Below are 25068 nucleotides of genomic sequence, written 5' to 3' on the forward strand. Positions count from 1 at the left end.
AGAGGGAGAAGCAGACTCCCTGCCGAGCAGGGAGCCCGATGCGGGACTCGATCCCAGGACTCCAGGATCATGACCTGAGCCGAAGGCAGTCGCTTAACCAACTGAGGCAGCCAGGCGCCCAGTAACAGTCACTTTAAAGGCAATTCAATGGCACTAAATTCATATCTTTTAATAGTTACCCTGAATGTAAATAGGCTAAATGCCCCAATCAAAAGACACAGGCTATCAGATGGCATTAAAAAACAAGACCCACCCATATGCTGTCTGCAAGAGGCTCATTTTAGACCCAAAGACACCCCCAGATTGAAAGTGAGGGGGTGGAAAACAATTTACCATGCTAATGGACAGCAAAAGAAAGCTGGGGTGGCAATCCTTATAGCAGACAAATTAGATTTTAAAACACAGAATGTAATAAGAGATGAGGAAGGACACTATATCCTACTTAAAGGGTCTATCCAACAAGAAGATCTAACAATTGTAAATATCTATGCCCCTAATGTGGGAGCAGCCAATTATATAAGGCAATTAATAACAAAAGCAAAGAAACACATTGACAACAATATAATAATAGTGGGGGGCTTTAACACCCCCCCTGACTGAAATGGACAGATCATCTAAGCAAAAGATCAAAAGGAAATAAAGACTTTAAATGACACACTGGACCAAATGGACTTCACAGACATATTCAGAACATTCCATCCCAAAGCAACAGAATACACATTCTTCTCTAGTGCCCATGGAACATTCTCCAGAATAGATGACATCCTAGGTCACAAATCAGGTTCAACTGGTACGAAAAGATTGCGATTATTCCTTGCATATTTTCAGACCACAATGTTTGAAAATAGAACTCAATCACAAGAGGAAATTTGGAAAGAACTCAAATACATGGAGGCTAAAGAGCATCCTACTAAAGAATGAATGGGTCAACCAGGAAATTAAGAATTAAAAAAATTCATGGAAACCAATGAAAATGAAAACACAACTGTTCAAAATCTTTGGGATGCAGCAAAGCCTGTCCTGACAGGAAAGTATATAGCAATACAAGCCTTTCTCAAGAAACAAAAGGGGTCTCAAATACACAACCTAAACCTACACCTAAAGGAGCTAGAGAAAAAACAGCCAATAAAGCCTAAACCCAGCAGAAGAGAAATAATAAAGGTCAGAGCAGAAATCAATGAAATAGAAACCAAAAGAAGAGTAGAAAAGATCAACGAAACTAGGAGCTGGTTCATTGAAAGAATTCACAAGATTGATATAACCCTGGCCAGACTTATCAAAAAGAAAAGAGAAATGACCCAAATCAACAAAATCATGAATGAAAGAGGAGAGATCACAACCAACACCAAAGAAATACAAACAAATATAAGAACATATTATGAACAAATCTATGCCAGTAAATTAGATAACCTGGAAGAAATGGGTGCATTCCTAGAGATGTATCAACTACCAAAACTGAACCAGGAAGAAATAGAAAACCTGAACAGACCTATAACCACTAAGGAAATTGAAGCAGTCATCAAAAATCTCCCAACAAACAAAAGCCCAGGGCCAGATGGCTTCCCAGGGAAATTCTATCAAACATTAAAAGAAGAATTAATATCTATTCTCTTGAAACTGTTCCAAAAAATAGAAATGGAAGGAAAATTTCCAAACTCATTTTATGAGGCCACCATTACCTTGATCCCCCAACCAGACAAAGACCCCATCAAAAAGGAGAATTACAGACCAATATCCTTGATGAACATGGATGCAAAAATTCTCACCAAAATCCTAGCCTATAGGTTCCAACAGTACATTAAAAGGATTATTCACCATGACCAAGTGGGATTTATCCCTGGGCTGCAAGTTTGGTTCAACATCCACAAATCAGTCAATGTGATACAATACATTAACAAAAGAAAGAACAAGAATCATATGATCCTCTCAATAGATGCAGAGAAACATTTGACGAAGTACAGAACCTTTCTTGATCAAAACTCTTCAGAGTATATGGATAGAGGGTACCTACCTCAATATCATAAAAGCCATCTATTCATAAAAGCCTCAATATCATAAAAGCCTACAGCGAATATCATTCTCAATGGGGAAAAACTGAGAGCTTTCCCCCTACGGTCAGGAATGCAGCAGGGATGTCCACTATCACCACTGCTGCTCAACATAGTATTAGATGTCCTAGCCACAGCAATCAGACAACAAAAAGAAATAAAGGGTAGCCAAATCAGCAAGGAGGAAGTGAAACTCTCACTCTTTGCAGACGATATGATACTTTATGTGGAAAATCCAAAAGACTCCACCCCAAAACTGCTAGAACTCATACAGGAATTCAGTAAAGTGGCAGGATATAAAATCAATGCACAGTAATCAGTGGCATTGGGGTGCCTGGGTAGCTCAGTTGGTTAAGTGACTGCCTTTGGCTCAGGTCATGTTCCTGGAGTTCTGGGATCGGGTCCCGCGTCGGGCTCCCTGCTCAGCGGGGAGTCTGCTTCTCCCTCTGACCCTCGCTCCTCTCATGTGCTCTCTCTCTCTCTCATTCTCTCTCTCAAATAAATAAATAAAATCTTAAAAAAAAAAAGAAATCAGTGGCATTCCTATACACCAACAACAAGACAGTAGAGAGAGAAATTAAATAGTTGATCCCATTTACAATTGCACCCAAAACCATAAGATACCTAGGACTGAATCTAACTAAAGAGGCAGAGGATCTGTACTCAGAAAACTATAAAATACTCATGAAAGAAATTGAGGAAGACACAATGAAATGGAAAAACGTTCCATGCTCATGGATTGGAAGAACAAACATTGTGAAGATGTCAATGCTACCTAGAGCCATCTACACATTCAATGCAATCCCCATCAAAATACCATCCACTTTTTTCAAAGAAATGGAACAAATAATCCTAAAATTTGTATGGAACCAGAAAAGACCCCGAATAGCCAGAGGAATGTTGAAAAAGAAAGCAAAGCTGATGGCATCACAATTCCAGACTTCCAGTTCTATTACAAAGCTGTCATCATCAAGACAGTATGGTACTGACACAAAAACAGACACATAGATCAATGGAACAGAATAGAGAGCCCAGAAATGGACCTTCAACTCTATGGTCAACTGATCTTTGACAAACAGGAAAGAATGTCCAATGGAAAAAAGACAGACAGTCTGTTCAACAAATGGTGTTGGGAAAATTGGACAGCCACATGCAAAAGAATGAAACTGGACCATTTCCTTACACCACACACAAAAATAGACTCCAAATGGTTGAAAGACCTAGATTTGAGACAGGAGTCCATCAAAATCCTAAAGGAGAACACAGGCAGCAACCTCTTTGACCTCAGCCGCAGCAACATCTTCCTAGAAACATTGCCACAGGCAAGGGAAGCAAGGGCAAAAATGAACTATTGGGATTTCATCAAGATAAAAAGCTTTTGCACAGCAAAAGGAACAATCAACAAAAACAAAAGACAACCGACAGAATGGGAGAAAATTGTTGCAAATGACATATCAGATAAAGGTCTAGTATCCAAAATCTATAAAGAACTTATCAAACTCAACACCCAAAGAACAAGTAATCCGATCAAGAAATGGGCAGAAGACATGAGCATTTTTCCAAAGAAGACATCCAAATGGCCAACAGACACATGAAAAAGTGCTCAACATCGCTCAGCATCAGGGAAATCCAAATCAAAACCTCAATGAGATACCACGTCACACCAGTCAGAATGGCTAAAATTTACATGTCAGGAAAAGATAGATGTTTGCTGGGATGTGGAGAAAGGGGACCCTCCTACACTGTTGGTGGGAATGGAAGCTGGTGCAGCCACTCTGGAAAACAGTACGGAGGTTCCTCAAAAAGTTGAAAATAGAGCTACCATAGGATCCAGCAATTGCACTAAGGGTATTTACCCCAAAGATATAAATGTAGGGATCCAAAGGGGTATGTGTACCCCAATGTTTATAGCAGCATTGTCCACAATAGCCAAACTGTGGAAAGTGCCAAGATGTCCATCGACAGATGAATGGATAAAGGAGATGTGGTATATATACACAATGGAATATTATGCAGCCATCAAAAAGAATGAGATCTTGCCATTTGCAATGGTGTGGATGGAACTGAAGGGTGTTATGCTGATTGAAATAAGTCAATCAGAGAAAGACATGTATCATATGACCTCACTGATATGAGGAATTCTTAATCTCAGGAAACAAACTGAAGTTTGCTGGAGTGGTGGGGAATGGGAGGGATGGGGTGGCTGGGTGATAGACATTGGGGAGGGTATGTGCTATGGTGAGCGCTGTGAATTGTGCAAGATTGTTGAATCACAGATCTGTACCTTGAAACAAATAATGCAATATATGTTACGGATAAAAAAAAGGAAGAAGATAGGAGGAGGGAAGAATGAAGGGGGGAAATCGGAGGGGGAGATGAACCATGGGAGATGATGGGCTCTGAACAAGAATCTGAGGGTCTAGAGGGGAGGTGGTTGGGGGAATGGGTTAGCCTGGTGATGGGTATTAAGGAGGGCACGTTCTGCACTGGGTATTATGCACAAACAATGAATCATGGAACACTAAATTAAAAACTAATGATGTAATGTATGATGATTACCATAATAATAAAAAAAATTAAAAAAGTAAAGCATGGTTATATTGGCTTAAATATTTTAAGACAATTCTAAGTCTTTTTTGAATCTTCTGAATGATCTGTTTTGGAAATCTGGTAACTCCACAAAAAGCGAGCTGACTGGTCTTTGTAATCCAATATTTAAACCAAACTGAATGGTAATTCATAATTTAACTTGTAAACCAAGATATTTTCTATTATCTTCCATCGAATTCCAAATAGAAAGACATTTTTAGACTGCTGGTTAGGCCTTTCACCTCTTTGGCATACAAGCAGGGTTGTTTCAGGCTCCTGGACATAATCAGCTAGGCACTCCCATGAAATCACAGTCCAGAAACTACCAGACATGTCCTATGAGGTTCTCACTTGCCAAGTCACCTAGTGTCACTTCCACCCTGCTTTCTTTTTTGAAGCTCACAGGTCCACACGGATTTAAAGGAAGAGGAGTGTCAGAGAATTTTCAGACCCTCTTTTGAAATCACCACATGTACCCTCATTTCTTACCTGAAAACACTTGTTTTCAAATATTTTTATAAAATACTTGTATTGAACGTCTCATATAAGCTAGACAGTGGTAATAGTTCATAAGAAAACGATTCAAATCCTGATGGATTTTCTGGATTGTTTTCTGTTGTAGACATTATTTTTTATCCTTGTTATAGCTACAACAAACAAACAAACAAATACTAAAAGAGCATTAATTGCAGATGAAATGAGTCATGGGAAGCTTGACTATATATGTAAATGTAATTGAAACCAAGTTTCTCTTTACACTTTTAATATTTCTGAAATTGGAATAAAACTTATAATCAATGTTGTATTTTAGTTGAACTGGTAGTAGTTTTTCTTTCTTAGTGGTACATAAAATAATGGCACAACTTATTATCTATGGCAACTAACCTTTGATGAACTATGATAGCTGTTATCCACAATTCCAGAATAACCAAAGAAACTTAGCATACAATAATACCTTCCATTTTGAGAGATTTTTCTATATAACCAGAATAAGTCCTAGATCTTAGATCTTGCTTGAACTACACTGTCCTAGAAACCTGTTAACCCTTGGTTGTTTTTTTTCCACTTTGTTAATGTGCTCATTTTTCTAATTTGATTCTAGACTTCTAAGAGCAGCCAACAATGCATTAGCTGTCTCTGACAACTGAAAGGCCCCTTAATTGACTTGTTCCTATTGACTGAGACCCTAGAAGGCAGTCTCTCTTAATGGTGTATCCGGATGGAGACAAGGACTGGGTTTGCCAGCATTGGGGCTGAGTGCTAGATGTAGTGTATCATGTTATATTCTCATCACTTAGTTTTCCTTATGATAGCAACAAAACTACATCTTGGAAAATGAAGCCCTGCATCATGTTATTTGATAAAATATATACCTGCCTGTAAGCAATATAGCTACAAAGTTTTTGATAATGATTCTTTCTCAAATCTTAGGTAAATTATTCATCTTTTGGGAAATTGTACTGAAGTTATCATGAAAAGTGTTTGTACTGCTATACTTTTCAAATAGTTTTGTGTTTTGTGTTGTGCACTAGACATTGTGTGTGTGCGTGTGTGTGCGTGCGTGCGCGTGCGCGCGCATGCGCACAGGGACATATACCTACAAATATATATATTTGTAGCCATTTAATGAATTATTGAGAGTCTACTATAAACTGGGTGTCTAATGATTACTAATCATCCCTGCCCTTAGGTAGATTACTGCCAACTTCTGCAACCTCATTTCTTCCTCTGCACCTTCTGTGATGTAGAAACATAGCAACTAGTATATTGGAAGTCCTGAGTGGTCACTAGGCAATGTTCTCACTTTTTTATTTAGAAAATTACTTTGTATCAACATACATAATCAGTTTTTCAACTGGTCATTTTATCTATTTTTTTCAAATATAGAGTATTCTTTTAAATGGCCAATTCCTGCTCAAAAACCAAAATTACCACTTTCATGTATTTTCTGTTTGTAAAATATCTTTCAGAATAATTAAATGACCTTTGTGGTCTATCATGGAACAGAAAATCCTTGAAGGCAGGAAACTCATAGCCTTGTTTTATTTTTTGTTATGTACCCTGCAAATAACCATAACAGGAGAGTGGTTAATAAATATTATTCAGATTTGGGGATGTGAAATAGGAGATACAGGCATGAAATCCTATTTTTATTACTATCATTATGCTGATGATCCTCTGGCCACTTCTCTCTGGTCTGCATAATTGCAGAGCTCTTCATATTTTATTCATTAGAAGGGCTGCTCTGTGTCCATTCTTCTTATGTCGCTGCCTTGCATTGTTTCCAGCACGGCCTGGTGGGCGTGATCTGTGGGCTCCATCAACTTTTTGTCTGTGCCTTGTTCAGATCTCTAATGAATATTAGACTTACAGCCATCAGCTATGTTTTAAGTAGAGAAATTAATGAAGAGGGGATTTTTGTTTGTTCATTAACACTATGAAAAGCAAAGTCACTTTATCTCCTTCATGCTCTCTTTCATGAATTCGCTCACCTATTATAATTTGAAGGGAACCTTGATTCATGTAGGGATTTACATAGAGGGTTCCAGCTAGCTCTTTCTTTTTTCTTTTTTTTTTTTCCCTTTCTTGCTTTGTCTTCGTTTTTTTAAAAATCATAATCAGGTAATGTCTATTAAACATCAGTGAGAGAATATTATAGACAGAATTGTGAACAATTCTTGTATTTGTGATTGTGTTTATGTATTTAAGAAAGAAGAAATTAAGAATTATTTCTGGTAGTATTTCAAAAAAGGGATGGGGGAAGAGAAGGACCAAAAGAAGTAAAAAATGATTCTGGAGGGAGAGATATAAGTGAGAGGAAGGAGGGAGAGAAGATGAAATGAGAGAGAGAAAGAGAAGGGAGGAAGGGAGAGAGACAGAGGTGAAGGGAGAAGAGAGAAAGAAGGAAAAAGAAAAGGAGGATCAAAGGAGAGGAAAGAAGGAATTAAACTGACCACTCAGGCAAGAAAGGGCATGGGTGTGTGGGAGTGTTTCTTTCTCATGTTCTGCAATTTACAATTGAATCTGTGGTAGTTGATCAAAGGACAGGAAATACTGATTGCCTTATATAAACATCCTCACCCTTTATTACATGGCCCCACAAAATATACTATCAGCCCCACAAGTTTCCATAGTGTAGTGGTTATCACATTCGCCTGACACTATCAGCCCGGCAAAATATGCTGTCAGCAAAAGAAATTTACAATATGGATGGAAACACTCATGCTATAAGCCACAGTGGGGTAAGTTACTATCTTAATAAATGGTAACAATCTCTTAAAGGTGATCTGTTAACATGAATGATCACAATGGCATTTTGATTAGCAATGCAACATTTACTCCTCTCCCACTTCAGCACACAATTACTGGTTTATCGAGTGCTTATTTAATAGAAGATGAGGAGCTATTTGGGGAATATGTATGTGTGAATACCTCTGTGTGTATATTTTATATATATTCATGTAGGACACTAAGTAATAAATATTTTTCAGACTCTGTGAGGAAGTACTGGAAAATACTGATGGACCAGTCATATCCACCAAACAACTCAGGAAAGAATGCAAGGTTGGGAATCTAGGCTTTTTAGGCATTTGTGATAAGTAATAGGTGAAATATCTATGAAGAAAGACAAAGAAAACTACTCCATATCTCCAAGGGCTAGGCCCACCAAAGGGTTGTGGGTGGGAGAAATATTGGTAAAAACAGCTAAATGGGTGGATGAGTAGATGGGCTAATGAGTAGATAGATGGAGTAACAGAATGGATAGATGAGTACTTCATTATCTTCCCACTGAAACAAATTAAAAGTGAGCAAGGGAGAGCCATTTGACCCAGGACAGGGAAGGTAGTAACTTTTTCTTCTGTTTTGTTTTGCTTTTTGAGTCAGAGTAGAAGAAAACTAAGAGAAGGTGAACTTGTCCTCCCTAATCTTTCAAAAGTATGGAACAGAGTTTGCTAAAGAAAATGAACTGAAGTGGAATGGGGATGGGAGCTAGAGAAGGATGGATAACTGTGGGATACACTTCTCTGGTGAATTTTCTAGGGAATTCCTGAGAAGATTAGCAGCATCAAATGTACACTAACTGGATTTATATTAAACCAAAACAAAAGAGAAGAAATTAGTTAATATATTTTTCAGTGACCTTTTCTCAGTTATAAGTTAAACTTAATTTTTAAGTATGTTTTTTATTCATATGCTTCTATCATTGTATCTTTCTTTAGCTGGAACTAATAAAACTTGATGTCTGTGTTTTGGTAATGGAATTAAATCTAAAACTAAGGAGCTCATTAGTACTTAGCAATCTGTAGTGTCAGTCAACAAGAATTCTTCAAAAATAAAAGGAGGGTGGTATCTAAACATTTTGAATAAGGTTCAAACCATCTAACCAATAATTCTAAAATTTCTATGTGTAAAATTTCAGTGCCATTGTTTGTTGAGTATGATCGAAATGGAGAATCTTGGACTCCACTCCATGGGAAAATACAGAGAACACTTGTTCTTACGAACACACCAAGTCATTCTGATTAAAGTCAGAACAAAACTACACTTTGAGAAATACTGATCTAAGATTTCTAGAGAGAAATTCCAATTGGTTCCTGTTTACATGATTAACCTGTCACTTCTTAAGTAACTGTTGAGCAGTTATAAATGTTCAGGCAAACTAGCTTTCTGGAAAACAATGGTAATTAATACCATTTATGTTTCAGGTATTGTTTGATTGATTGATTGTTAGATAAATCGAAGATATACTAATATAGCTGGGAAGACAATACAGTTTGGGATATCCCCAAGAGAGTAGGGGAGACAAACTCAGTAAAAAGCCCTCTGTTTTACCAATAAAATAGTTACTTGATATATACTCTTATAATTTTGATTCAAGACCAATTACTGTGAAGACCTATGATACCTTTTCATTTCTATCTATTATAGGACTGGGTTTCATTTGATATAGTAAAAAATAGTATTGGAATTTGGAGCTGTAAGATCTAAATTGACATCTTCCTAACTATGTGATCTTGGAAAAATTACTGTGCTTTTATTACCTTCAATTTATTTGCAAACTGAGAATAAAAATCTTCACAGAACTGGGGGCGTGGACATTGAATGAAATAAGTTAGGTAAACCTTGTTTTGAAGACTAATGTACAGAAATCCAACTTTATTTCACCGGTTAGAAAACTGAATGGCAGTTATATTTGAAATAAGAATGACCTCAGAGTTTTCTCCTGGAACCATATTTTTCCACTAAACACTAGCCTGTTTTTTTCTTCCCCTTGACTCTCCACATGTTGTTTAAAATTCTACTTATATCTACTTATATCATTCCCAGTTGCTTTAAAGATAACATTCACCTTTTTTCCCCCCTCCTCATCCACTATGTTGTGAGGTCCCTAATGGTAGGGCTCATATCTTTTTTGTGGTTTGTATTCTATCCAGACAAGTGTCTTGTCCATTGTAGGTGGTTTATGCCACTTTGTTAAACTCACAAATGAACTGGTGTATCAACACCGTTGTGTATGGCGATCTCATTTTATGCCAAATTTATAGTAACCACTTCCTCAAAGGCTTGATTGGCTCCATCACTAAAACAACAAAAATACTTGATGTCTTCAATGATGGAACAGAATGTCAAAGATGAATATACCTATAGAAAGACTAAAGGCATCATAACCATATGAATTTTTATAACAATATATTTTTGTAAAATTATTTTTAATATAATCTTGCAAAACCTTTCTGGGCTGATGTTTCTTTTTCTTGCATTTAGTCATTTGTTTATTCAGCAAATGTGTATTTGGTTTTTGGCCCAAATCAGGCACATTCTACATTCTGGGGATATAGTCATAGAATGAGACTTAAAAAGCCCTTGCTTTAATCAAATGAGGGTTGACATATGAGGAACATGTTAAACAAACAAACAAACAAACAAAATACAAACAAAAGTATAGTTTCAGGAAGTGGTAAGTACTCCTAATAAAATAATTGAGTGATTTTAGAGCACTTTAAATAAGTGGGGAAGAGGTGAGATTTACTTTCAGGATCCAGTGATACAACACAAACAGCCACTGTAAAAATTCATGAGAAGACAGGTTTAGGCAGGGAAAAACAAATATAAAAAAGCACGTGTGAGGGCCCATGGTAAGGTTGGTGCAGTGGAACAGGCTGGAGCGCCAAACAAAATCAGGCTGAGAAGTAAGTGGGAACCAGACATGCATGGTCTTGGGGGCCAAGGTAAAGAGTTTGGATTTTAATCCTGTAGTGGGATAAAACAGAAGGATTTTAATCGGAGAGCTCAATCATCTAACATATACTTTAAAAATCCTCGTTTTCTGTTATTAGAATAACTTTTAGGGGATGGAACAATAGTGGAGACAGGGATTTTACTTTTGAGTTTGTTGCAATCACCTCTGATTGAGGCAAGAGGTCTCTGGCTTTGGCCAGGAGCTGTCATTCACTGAGTAATGTATCCTCAGGCTAATGCCTTTGTTTCCTCTTCTGTAAATGGGATAAAAGAATTTACCTCATAGGGTTGTTGTGGAGATTGAATAAACTAGGATATAAAAAGTACATAAAACTGTCTGAAATATTTTAAATGCTCAATAAACAATGGATGTTTTAAATTAGGGTTACTAGTATTGAATAGGCACATTAGCTTTAGTCCCCAGATTTTTGCAATTCTCTATCTCTATGACTGTGTGCAGATGTTAGGTGTTTTACTTTTCTAACTATTTCTTATCCATTATGTATTTATTTATTATTTATTTATTTATTTACTTTACTTTACTATATTAATCGGTATAGGTTAAGCTATACTATGGTAATAAATATGCCCCACCCCAAGTCTCTGGGGCTTCACACAATGATGGTTTCTTTCTTCTCACATTACAGTTTGATATGGACAGGGAAATCCTCCACCATCCTTCTCCCCCAGCATCTGAAACTACTGCTTTCAAGTTTATCTTATCAGAGAAATGGTGTATTAAACCAAAGATCTTACTTTATTAGCGATTCCCACACATTTATCATAGCTGGTCATTTTCCCCCGCAAGGGTCATATCTCCATATTTTTTGGCACATTAAAAAGTAAAAAAAAGGTCTTTGAGTCTTGTGAAGGTAAGTGTTCCAAACATGAGCCATGCAGTGATGGGCCTTAGGGACTCAGGGCCCTAAAGCCCAGGTTTGCCCTCAGTTACCGTGTGACTTGGAACAAGTCATTGAAACTTGCAAGGCCTCTTCATTATAGTCCTTAAGATAAAATATACTGCCTAATGCAAAGTATTATTATATTCTCTAACAAAACATAAACAGTGTAAATAGAATTATTTAAGTTATTCATTTTGTCTATCTCTTTGCTTAACCAGGAAGAATCCCTGGGGCCCATTCTAGAGATTTTTGTCTAGTCCTGCTTTAAATGACCCCATCAAAGTGATTTTTATCATTTGTTTTGAGAGGGCAGTATCATTAATCTTTTCTAACTCCCCTCTTTTTGTGCTCACTTCAATTAAATAGGCAGGGAGAAGAGACCATTGAACATTATAAAAATGTTAATTCCTAATGTCACTGTATAGCTCTTAATCACACTATTAGACATATGTTCTGATTTAATGATCTTGACCAGCAAGCAGTAAGACCAAGATTGACTTTGATGAATATCTACCATTATTTTCTGATATGGATGAGGTTGTTTTTCTTCTGTTTCCTCAAAAATGATATTCTACTTAGAAAGATTATATAAAATGATTTGTTTGGTAGTCAGAATCTTCTTTCCTAAACCAGTGCTTTGATGATTTATATTTTGATCATACAAAGAAACATTTTGGTGCAATCACCTGTAATTATTTGCCCTTTCAACTTGGGTGGCATCTTTTGCTCCCTCTTATTTTTTAAGCCCACATGCTCAACTATAGTCAGTGAAATAGCATATCTTTAGTATGTGCAGAAATCTTATTATTTCAGACAGGTGCTTCCTAAGGATGCTGTAGTGAATTTTGGGTCTCATTTTGTGTCTCATACCTGCACAGACTCTGCCCAGTGGCATCATCCTCCTCAATGCTAAGTCTCTAGGCAAATGTCACAATTTCTATGAAATAAAACCATTTCCATGAAACCTTTCTCAGGAATCCTAGACAAAATTTGTAGTCCTTATTGTGGGCTTCCCTAGCCTTTTATTAACTGCTCTATTTTGGCCCTAATCTCATTCTGACTTTCATTTCTCTCAGCTGTGCACACGTCCTAAATGTTGTGAGCTCCTTTGGGGCAGTGATAGTTTGTTAAAATTATATCACTGGGATACACACCATGACCTTAATATAGCATAGAATTAAGGAATAATTGAATGGAAGGGCACCTGGGTGGCTCAGTCATTAAGCGTCTGCCTTCAGCTCAGGTCATGATCCCAGGATCCTAGGATCAAGCCCGGCATCGGGCTCCCTGCTCAGCGGGGAATCTGCTTCTCCCTCTCCCACTCCCCTGCTTGTGTTCCCTCTCTCCCTGTCTCTCTATCAAATAAATAAAATCTTAAAAAAAAGAAATAATTGAATGGACTTATACACACATACACACGCACTATATGTATATATATATACACATATACACACACGCATACCTAATGTCATATATACATACACACTAATTTATACCATTATATTTAATTACATTGTTTTATAAATCAAAAATATATGTGTGATATATATATATATAGATTATATTTGTATCTATATATCTATATAGTTTGATATATATCTATATCTATATATATTGATATATGTGTGATATATATATATTATATGTATATATATAAATTTAAATCTTATGTTATTCTATTAGTGGAAGCTGTGACAGGTGACAGTTTAGTGATCAGACATTACAACAATTCATCCAAAGTCCTATGCACAATTTCTAACCAAATGCATGTGTGGGAGGCATTGAACCTAGAAAAGATGAGCTAGGACCATCACCATTGGAGAAAACTGTTATCTGAAATACAAGAAGATACAAGCACCATATTTGAAAGGGGCAAAGGTAGGTGGGAGAGTCAAGGTTCCACTGGCAATAATTGGCCCCGAGTTGGGACAGGCTCAGAGTGAACTCAGACTGGGCTCAAGTAAGGATTATGTGGGAGGAGAAGAAGGGCAACTGCAGAAGGGGACTAGGAATGACTCCCAGGGCAATCACTCAAATGTCTGCTACAACTGCTTACGTATATGGGTCAGAAGATAGATAATTAGTTGGGCCAGAACAAAACTGATATTTTTCTTTATTTTTCTCATCCACCTGTATTTCTCTTTATTTATGTTTCTGACCAAATTGCAAATCTTTTGAAAGCAGAGCCATCGACCTTTCTATTTACTGCCTTATAATCCCTACAGAATATGTTTATGTGATTGATATCTAATTTGTATTATCAGTTATTGTTACAAGAGTGTTATCTAGCCAGGTGCCAAATCTCAGTGGCATACAGCATTCAATACTTAGTCTCAGCTCACATGTCTGTGCATCAGATGTGACAACTGTGCTTCATGTGCCTCATCCTGAGGCCCAAGCTGGACAGGTTGTGACTCCCTGTGACATATTCTCATGGTTGTGCCAGGGAAGATCCCCAGGGGAAAGTGGAAACATGCATAACTCTTAAGGTCTGGACTCTAAATGGACACACTGCCATTTCTGTAAACATTCGATGGGCCAAAGTATGTAGCAAGAGCAAATCTAACATCAAGGGGACAGTGATGTTACTATTCCCATGAAACTACTATAACATATATTTACTGATCAGTGTAGACATTTTTAGAAGCTGTAAAATAAGTGAGCTCTGAAAGTCTTTCTGTTGGCACAATCAGTTTACAGAATTTAAGGCTATGAGCATACTACTTGTAAACTTAGAAATAAAATGAGGAAAAAACAGTAAAAACAATGACAAGAGCTCAACATGGTACACTGTCTCTGTATATTTTACAGAACTTCCCAGCATCGTGCTTTGTATATTTGGAATTATGTTTGGACTGTTCATAGTAGTGGCAACAGCCAAATTCTCTTGGCTGTGGCTGTAGTTATCACTGGGAAGCTATTGTGCTTATTGTTTTCTCAATTATCAAGCCCTTAATTTAAACAATTGCAAGATTAAGGAGGGATCTCCAATTTGAATTCTGTTCAACTACTCAGTGATTAAGCCATAAAAGTGGCAGCTAACCTGCATCATAATCTGTTTTAAATTCTGACATTAGGAAAATCATAATTCGAATTAAACATGTACAGGTTGGGTTTTTGCTTAGGTGTTCTATAAAACTTATTTTGATTTTTCTCTCCTTGAACTCTGTCTCTGTGTATATCATATAAATGTCTTGCTGGAGGAAACCTCTGCTTATGCACTCATTAGCAAAACTCGTAGTTTGACCTTCTTTAATGCTTAAAATTCAAATATAATACTTTATTGATGCTGTTTATAAAGGAATTAATATAGGCTTAAATTTCTGAGGTAGAAGTGAGGATAAGGATTGCTTCTCATTTGTATCCTCTTACATCCCTCTGTCTTTCAATCTTTCTGTCCCTATCTCTCTCTCACACACACATTGCCTCTCCAAACTCAAATTCCCTTTATAAAGCATTCTACGATATGCAGTTCATTTCCATCTTCCTTTGACTCAATTGTGAGGATTATTTTCCAAGTTTATGTTGCATTACCTTCTTGAAGATAATTAGAGTAATAGGAATTTAGGGTTGGTCAATCTAAATGGGATATAAAGTACACACAGACATTTCTACATAAGCCCAAGGATAGAGAAAACCTTCAGAGTCTTGGACTTCATCCCTGCCCTGATTAAAAAAAAAAGAGTCTTCTCATGTTGAAATGACCTGAGGGGAGTTTTGTGGTAAGGAGTTATTATAGACAAACCTAAGTCTACATACCCTGAGTGTTCCACTATGTCAAATGAGTTACATGATGGTCTGTACAATTTTCTATTTTAACTTATTTGTCAAATACCATAGCCAATTTAAAACTTGGGGAACAATTCAGGTTCTAAGAAATGGATGTAAAAAAAGAAGAGAAAAGAAAACTGAGAAACTCAGAAAGGCATAGAGCTTTTGAAAGGAAGTCCAGCTACAAGGCATAAACTGTGCCTCTTAGTTTGTGTGCTGTCTTTAGCAAAACCGAGTATACTTGCAGCTGTCTTCTAGAAATTCCTGGTGGGGCAGTCCTGGGAAGGTTCTAGCAAGCAATGCTAACATTAAATTCTGCTGTGGCATTACTAGTGTGTATGAATGTGTAATAGTTAGATATATTTATTAATGTGTTGTCTTTATTTTAGTGATTGTAAGAGATTATCCATCACTTGCAATTTTCTTAATTATCACTTAAATCCTTCCGTATGTATTTTGTTGAAAGGCCCTAAGTTTTTTTTTAACCATGAATTATTTCCCCACATGTCAGAGCGCAGTGGCATAACATTGGGATTAAACCCATAGACTCGGGGCGCCTGGGTGGCTCAGTCGTTAAGCTTCTGCCTTCGGCTCAGGTCATGATCCCGGGGTCCTGGGATCGAGCCCCGCATCGGGCTCCCTGCTTGGTGGGCAGCCTGCTTCTCCCTCTCCCACTCCCCCTGCTTGTGTTCCCTCTCTCGCTGTGTCTCTCTCTGTCAAATAAATAAATAAAATCTTTAAAAAAATAAAAAAATAAAAAATAAATAAACCCATAGACTCTTGGACAAGACTGCTTGGATTCAAGTCCTAACTGAACTTTCTAATTGTATGGCCCCAAGAGAGTCATTTAAACCTTCTCTGCCTCAGTCCCTTTACCTGTGAAGTGAAGGAAAATAATACCTACTTCCTAGAGACCAGTGATGTTTAAATAGGTTAATATATGTAGAGCACATCAAAATACTGCCTGTAACCTAGCACATGCTCAGTAATGTGTCCTATTGTGATTTTTATAAGCCTCATGACAAATGATTGATCTTGGTTTGGTGATATTCTATTTGGTATTAACAAAAGGTGCGTGATCACCTTCTGTGCTCACTTACTGACACACACTGAGGTCATTCACTCTAAGCCATAAACTTTCTTAGGAGGGTTTTTTGTTCTCTCTCTCTCTCTCTATATATATATATATGTTTATATATGATGAATTTTCCCAGACCTTGTGGTGTACATGAAGTTACATAACAATAATAATCCCAAATGCATAAAAGTAATGCAAATGAATGAAATTTCTTAGTGATTTTTTCTAAATCATGCATATACCTCTCTGAGGCCTCTGTATCTACTGCTGAGTTCCTGGTGGTGCCATACTCCAGGGGGGACTCAGTCTTCCCACATTCTTCTCCTAGGTTTTCTTGTAGAAGTCCCCTATAGCGGGTGATGTGCATGAAAACACTGCTTCTTTGATAAGAGTTTGACCCTAAAACCCTTCTGGCCCCAGAAGCACAAAGCAGTGTACAGACCTTCCTTTCTGGAGTGCATAAACTCTGTCCCTATCAATTTAGAGTTCTGATCCATTAAGCGACACTTAAGTGTGTGTTTAGCTCCAGGACAGCCATTTGTCCTTTTTTTTTTTTTTTTTTTTTTTTTTGGTCAGAGAGAGAGGGAGAGCACAGCAAGGAGAGGGGCAGGCAGAGGGAGAAGCAGGCTTCCCGCTGAGTAGAGAGCCCAATGCCAGGACTCAATCCCAGGACTCTGGGATCATGATCTGAGCCAAAAGCAAATGCTTAAGTGACCAAGCCACCCAGGCATCCCACCATTTGTCTTATTCATACCTGCTCCATATCTTTTGAATAGCATTTCTGTGTTAGTGAAAATTCACATTGTGAGTCCTGCCTCTGCAGCAAGTCAGAATCCACTTCCCCAGGCTCTTTTCCAGCTGGGATGCAGGCATGTCATCTGTGCTTCCCTAATCAGACCCCTGTGTGCAGCTCTGACTGGAGGTGAGTGCTGGGAAGCAGGCTCTGCATGGATATTCTATTCTGAGGGTTAGAATCAGGGGCCACAGAAACTTCTCTCTTTGGGAGGATGGGACCTATTGACCTGAGATCCTTAGAGAGGAGTGGTTGTGGTGCTGGCAGCGTAACATCTTTGGCTGAGTCAGTCTCCAATATTTAACTTTCAAGGGCAGTGAGCCAGGCAGAGTTTCCTCCTCAGTCCGGTGAACAACCTGGTGAGCCCATTGCCAAAAGCCCATTTCTTCCCTGGTCATGGTTCTGTGGCTGCCTGATATCTTCTTAATAAATACCCTTTGGCTTGAAACTATCAGAAAGAATTCTTAGCCTGTAGCCAAGAACTTGATCAATATATGTTCTATTTTGCCCATTTCCTGCTACCTTTTTTTTTAATTGAAACTTCCAGTTAGAGTTTCCTCAAAATTTTGAAAATCATAGTTTGAAAACCTGGTGATAGATTTTAGGAAATTCCTTTATTTTACTTTGATCCTACATTCACTGATCCTTTACATTGAATGTTTCCTTTGTTTGCTGTGTTATCCTCCAGATGGCCAGTCATGTGTCACTTGTTCCTCTTTGAAGTTCTGCTCAAAGTTTATTTTTTTTTAATCAATTTCTATCCTGACCACTCTAAAATTGCAGCCCACCCTTTTTGTAGCCTACCTTACCTTGGTCTTTTGTATTGTTTCCATACCTCCTGTTCCTTTCTTAATACGAAATTATTGTTGGGGTGCCTGAGTGCCTCAGTCATTTATGCATCCAACTCTTGATTTCAGCTCAGGTCATGATCACAGGATCATGAGATCAAACCCCGTGTCAGACTAAGCACTGGGCATGCAGCCTGCTTAAGATTCTCTCTCTCCTTCTCTCTCTGCCCCTCTCCATCTCCCTCCCTCTTTCTCTCTTTCAAATAAATAAATAAAAATATAGGAAATTATTTAATTATTATTGTTTGTTTCCTATAATTACAATGTAAGATTTTTGGGCATGTTTTCTTTGCTTGGTTGGTTTGGTTTGTCTTAAACTGATTTATCCCAAGTACCTAGAGTATTTCCTGGAATAATATAGATCTTCAGTAAATATTTGTTGAATGAATGCATATTGAGGTATGTCTATATATTTATAATCATGCTTTGTTCCTTCACTTTTTTTAAACACCTGGTCAGAAGAAAACAAATCCAATTTCTCCAGTGGTTGAAATGTGCAGCAGAGGTGTAGATTCCCTTCCTGACTATATCTTTGGAGTCATGAATCAGGGCAAGTCCCATCCTTTTTGATCTTCAGTTTCCTTGTTTGTTATGCTTCAAAGGAAAACAAACACAAAGGTGGGACATCTGAGAGGAAAATTTAACAAAGATTCTTCTGCTTTCAAATATCTGTGTGTGTGTGTGTGTGTGTGTGTATTTTTCCCCTCTTTTCCCTTCCTTTCTTCTTACTCATTGACATGCATTCAGTTAACACAATTTAAAACCTTTATACTAATTTCCAGAAATGAGGAGGGGACCCCAAGCCTCAGTTCTACAAGACACTGATGGATTTGAAACAAAACAAAGCCTCTGGCTGCTGTGAAACTTCTAGGGGCTTAAGATACCAAGTGAGAATTGGTAAAACTCCTAGAAAGCAACATAGACAGCAGAACCTGTGCATAAATTTGTTGTTCAGAAACCATACCATTAGCAATGATGCTATTAATTGATTACAACCTTGGTTTAGCTCATAAACAACAATAACCCATGATGACATTGAACATTACTATGTGATCTGGATTCAAGATTACTGGGGAGAGGCCTGAACAGTGCCAGAAGGACGGAGAGGTGGGGAGATTTCTTCCCCTTCTTTTGGACTGAAAGCCAACATTGGTAAACATATTCATATATACAATATTTTACCCTTGTGTTCCCTGGACCCACACAGTGAGAAAATTGATCTAAGCTTATTCCACTCCCAAAAGTAGTGATCTGTGCCCTAAATAGACCCACCAGTTCTCTAGGCTACATGAGTGTGGCTTATCTAAGCTAGAATTTAGAAATAAAACAATTCATTTGAACTATTGTTCCATGATTTATAGCTGTTTGAAACTAGGGAAAATGGATTTATACCATTGAGAGTTAGTATTTAAAAAGAAGAGTCTGGTTAACAGACATTGCTAACTAGAATTCTAGTTTAAAAGATAATACAGGGGCTTGGAACATTTTAGGCAGAATCAGGTGTGTTATTTTGGGGTGAGTATGGTCCTTCAGGCTGTCCTCCCTCTAACTCAGTAACCTAAGATACTTTTGCTTTTCATAGTATCTTCCTGATCTTTTCCTCATGACCTACTGATTCTTGGAAGCTCCAGATTGTCATTTCTCTTCCTACTTGCCTCAGTGACTTCCATAGGGATATTAGCAGTGAGAGCAATGTGGAGAATGTTGTTGCTATCTGTGCATACACAAATAATTTGTAAATTATGTGTTTGTAAATCAGGAGTTGTATGTACAATTAAATCTTGACTTAGCAAAATTCCAACCTAGTAACATCATCAGACAAGTATTATTCTACTTTAAAATGGTACATCGTTCAAAAACTAATGTAATATATGGTGATTAACATAACAATAAAAAAATTAAAAAATAAAATGGTACATCGTTAAAAAGTGGTCCCTAATAAGCATTTCTTTCATTTTTTAAATAATCACATGTTAAGTGCCTGTTGTATGCCAAACAGAAACAAAACAGCAATTTCCAAAGGGACCTGGACCTAACTCCGTGCAGGCTGATGATGTATAATACCTCCAACTCTGCCTATAACCTATTGCTTGGATACACTATTATCTTCTCAGTAATAACTTTAATCTACTGAAATATTCTCAATCATAAAAGAAAACTCCAACTGATTTTACTAAACTAAGCTTTGAAAAAAAAAAAAAAAGGAAGAAAGAAATTGACAAAGACTCCAAAGTAGTTTTCTGTCAACTACATAAACCAGAAATTGGAGTTTATATATCAACTTCCTATGGGTTAAATATGACTTTAAGAAGGAATTATTTGGCCCATGGAGTACTGATCTTCAACAGGTTTTGTTTTTTTCCCTTAAAATCTTTGAATTTGAAATACTTGTCCTCAGAGTCTATCAGAAACTGAGAACTAATATCAGGGCAATCTTGGCCCTCATGCTGTTGTTTTTCCTTTGATAGTTTTATAATGAAATAATTTTTGTATCTGTATCTTAAAAATCTTTGGTCTGCAATCTGGCCCAATTTACTTAACTATGGTACCTGTCTGATTTTAGTTTGCGACCCTGCCTCTGAACATTGTGATTGATCCACGTCCTACTGTGTGAATATTTTTCATGAAAGTGTTATATCTGTATTTATATATGTCTATAGATATGGGTATAGATATAGATGTGTATATGGATATATACAGGTAGAGAGAGATTTGTAACTATGTATATATAGAGATAGATATAGATGATATAGATAGATCCATATACAGGGAGAGAGAGAGAAAGGAAGGAGGAAAGAAAGGAAGAAAAAAAAGAGAAGAAATGAGAGAGGGAGGATATATACAGATATGTGTATGTATACATATATATTGCATATAGAGATATATGTATATAGATATATATATGTAATATGTGTAAATATGTACTTATTCTTCAAAACATTTTATATAGATATATATATATGTAATATGTGTAAATATGTACTTATTCTTCAAAACATTTCCATGTAAGCTTTTGACACCCTCTGCAAATTCTCTTGTCTTTCAGATGGAACACCATATACCTGGTGGATTGGGCGGTCCAATGAAAGGCACCCTTACTGGGGAGGTGCCCCACCTGGGGTTCAGCAGTGTGAATGTGGCCTGGATGAGAGTTGTCTGGACATTCAACACTTCTGCAATTGTGATGCTGACAAGGATGAATGGTAATGGTGATCATGATCTTTCTGCAGTTGTGGGGGAAGCACATTAATTGATGCATAAAGTTTCCCCAAAAGAAAAAGACATGGATGAGAAATTCAGTTATGAACTAGGTCTCCCTAATGATTGTGATTGTTTTTAACTTTGAAAATTGCCAGTTCTAGTACTTTTAGGGATATCACTGAGGTTTATAACATAAAACACATTGTCACATCAAAACCTCCTTATAGTCTGAACATTCCATTTTGTACAATAGAATGAAATGTAGTATTAAGCTTTGTGACTTAGTTGGTGTTTCTGTAATGTGTGGACTATAGGTTCTGGGAGAGAGTGTGGGAGATAAGGATGTGCAATTGTACAGACCATATCTTCATTTTCCCATTTTCCCACTGATGTTTCAGTCACCAGGCTACCTTATCATGGAATAAAAATATAGCAAAGAAAATTTATATTTATTGAACATCTACTTATGTGCTCGCTTCGGCAGCACATATACTAAAATTGGAATGAACATCTACTTAGTTTTCACAAAAAACTTATTAATTCCTTATAATTTTCCCACTTTTGCATCTTAAGATTGAAGAATACAGTTTACAGAGAAGTTAAATAATTTTTCCAAAGTTATACACATGTATTGGGTGACAGATCCAGAACTTGAACTCAGTTATGGCTGGGACGAGGGTCATTCTTGCTCTTCACATCATGTTGATTTCATAAGATAAAGCTTAGTTTTTGGTTTTAATATCCGTAACATCTACTTTCTCTTTGTCCTCCAGGTGAACTGCCTTGTTTTCACTGTATTATAAAAATATGCACAGAACATTTCCAAACCTGCTTTTGTTTTCACTAAATTCAAGGCATTCTTCAGTTTTAGCTTTGTAATTTTGCTTGCTTCATGAAATTCTGCTCAATTATAATTAAAAATTCCTATGTCAAGCTGCTCTCAACCCACTTGAATTTTCTTTTAAGTACATTTTCTTCACTGTTTAAATTGATAACAGCAGGGGATGTTTTGAATGAAATTTAAGGTAGAGTCAAACTCTTAATTCAATGAGGAAAAGAGCAAACACTTGCCTCCACTGGGTTCTACTAGATGGGCCACTTCTTCAGAATGTTGTAGGGCTGCTTGGGCTCCAAGACAAGTTACCTGGATGCCTTACCTGATTGTACATGGGTAAAATCAGACAAAGTTGACTGGAGGTAGTTTGGACTTCTCCATTATTTGGGCCTCCACTTTACCCTGCAGTGCTTTCTTTCATAACATCATGGAGGAGTGCAATAAAATATAACTCATATTTTGGATGGGGACTGTGTCTCTTTTAATATTATATCCCTCAAGATCTATTCCTTGTAGAAACTCAGTGGTACTTAGCTGAATAGATGAATTTAGAGGACCTTTAAGGAGGAGGGGTGACCACAAAATCGTTCTTGAGAGATATGTATGGAGAAGTTAAATGGTTTTGTTGCCAGGAAACTGTATTTAAAATGACCTGAAGCTTAGATTAGATTCACTTTTCTTGTGTATGATTCATTAATTCCTCTTCTCTATGCTTGATATCAGAAAATTATAGATGTATAGATCTGAATGGAAACACCTTTATTTCATTATGTATAATCAGGGAAGCTGATATGGGGCAGTAGAATATAAAGGGAAGGGGAAGTGTTTCTCCTAATTACCTTCACTCCCTTTTGGCTGAATTCTTCATTTTTGCTCACTGTTTTATTCCCTGTGATGTGGCCATTTCCATACTGAACACCACCTCAGTGTCTTTTCTTCCTAGGGAATAACCAACCAGGGCTGGGCTTAATTTATTGAGCAATTAGGGGCAGTGGGGGAGAATGACATCACATTGATTAAAAGTGGAAAAGAGGTCACCATGTTGATGAGCTTCCACACTGTCTTCTCTGGGACTTTCCACTGACCATCTTTTACTCAGATTCCAGTCTCTTCCTCCATTGACCCACTCACAAGTTCACTAAGCTTTGAACCCTTAATATGTTGACTTGACTTCATCATCTAAGCTGTACTTAGAGGAGTGTTTCAAAATGTCCTTTCTGTCAACTCTGGCACCATCAAACCTTTATCAACATAGAGGTTATTGCATATTTCATAACCCTTTCCAGTTCCTTTACAGTCAGGGAAAAACTCCATTATCTGCCACTTTCTGTGGCAAGTGACCTTTTTTAGGGGCAGCAACATTTAATTTTAGATATAAATTATGTTCAACAACCCACATTACAAGGATCAAGAGAAATGATCTGAACTTCCTTTCGTAAAGATGCCTACTTCACTGTGACAAGAATAACATGTTGATCATTTCAAGGCAAAATTCAGGCAAAATCAGGGAGTTCTTTCTGTCATTCTTACGAAGGATGAGAGCAGAGGCTGAGAAGGAGAAGAGGCTGAAATTCCTGATTTAACTCTTCTGGATTTCACTCATTTGTCTCAGGACATCACAGCCTGTTATACATGAATCTGGAAAATACTTTGTTATAGAAGCAACTGTACTTACTAGTCCATCTGATATTTACTCATGCATCACTTGTTTACTGTGTGCCTGGTGTTTGCCAGTCAAGCAGTCTGCTGTGCAGAGAAAGTCAAGGGCATTATAGTCTCTGCCCTTGAGGAACTCACAGAACATTGAGAAAGAAAAAGCTAGTTAGTTAGCAATAAATGTATTGTGCGATGAATTTGGTAATAAATATAAGTATAGATGTGCCCAGAGCTGTGGTGGATATGGGCTGGGGTAAGTGACAGGTTTTGAAGGACCAGAGGAAGTTAGCTAAAGTTAGTGTAGTATAGGTAGGTAGAACCTCCATAAGCTCAGACAGGGAAATGTGAAATAATATAGAAATCACTACTTTCAAGACAGTTTGGTGTGATTATTGCCCCATCTTCATGTGGGGAATTTGCAGGAGAGGAAGGCAGGAAAGAAGATCAAATCCAGGTCAAGAAACTCCTTGTATGTGAACTAACAGTGAGATTCCCTTGTCTGTAACAAGATTGTGAACACAGAATATCCATTCCACCATGAAACCCAGCAGAGCCTTGTGGAAATGGATTTATTACTTATCTATTCAAGTCTATTATTTACTGTAGAAGGGAAAAGTAGAAAAGCTTACACAATTGTGAAATAGTCATTTTTTTTAACATTCTTCCAAGCACATTCTTAGCTTCCATGTGGTCAAGCAGACATTCCACACATTTTCATATTTTTGTTTCAGTCCAGCATGACCCTGTTAATATCACTGGTGTTTCTATGTGCTCCTAAGTACTTACTTTGTACAGTTCCCTCAACTTTCTGCTCTTGGTCAAATTGATCAGAGCACTGATTTGGGCTGGTAGAACATCTAGCAGTTTGATATATTACAACTCCTAGGTAATATTGTTGCTGAAAAATGTTACCTAACATATACGGAAGTGTTCTTGGTATTTTATATACTGCATCTCATAGCATCATCCTACCAGCCCTTGAGGTGGGTTTTATCATCTCTTTTCCCCAGAAAAGGAAACTGAGGCTCTGGCATGGTAAGTGGCTTAGTTAAGTTCACGTGATTAAGGGGGCAGAGTAGGATCCTGCTGACTCCAAGGATGCTCTTG

The 25068-nt window shown here is 37.3% G+C and overlaps 1 protein-coding gene across 1 annotated transcript in view; it reads left to right on the top strand.

Annotated features, from left to right (window-relative positions):
- CNTNAP5 (contactin associated protein family member 5) overlaps nt 1-25068 on the top strand; it is an 872890-nt gene that overhangs the window by 702462 nt on the left and 145360 nt on the right. The window contains exon 14 of the mRNA XM_073885276.1: nt 21316-21472. Within this exon, the coding sequence (XP_073741377.1) occupies nt 21316-21472 (157 nt within the window). The remainder of the gene's footprint in view (nt 1-21315; nt 21473-25068) is intronic.

This window comes from Callorhinus ursinus, unplaced genomic scaffold, assembly GCF_003265705.2.
Source record: "Callorhinus ursinus isolate GAN/ISIS: 27379988/994484 unplaced genomic scaffold, GSC_fseal_2.0 scaffold2, whole genome shotgun sequence".
NCBI classification, from domain to species: Eukaryota; Metazoa; Chordata; class Mammalia; order Carnivora; family Otariidae; genus Callorhinus; species Callorhinus ursinus.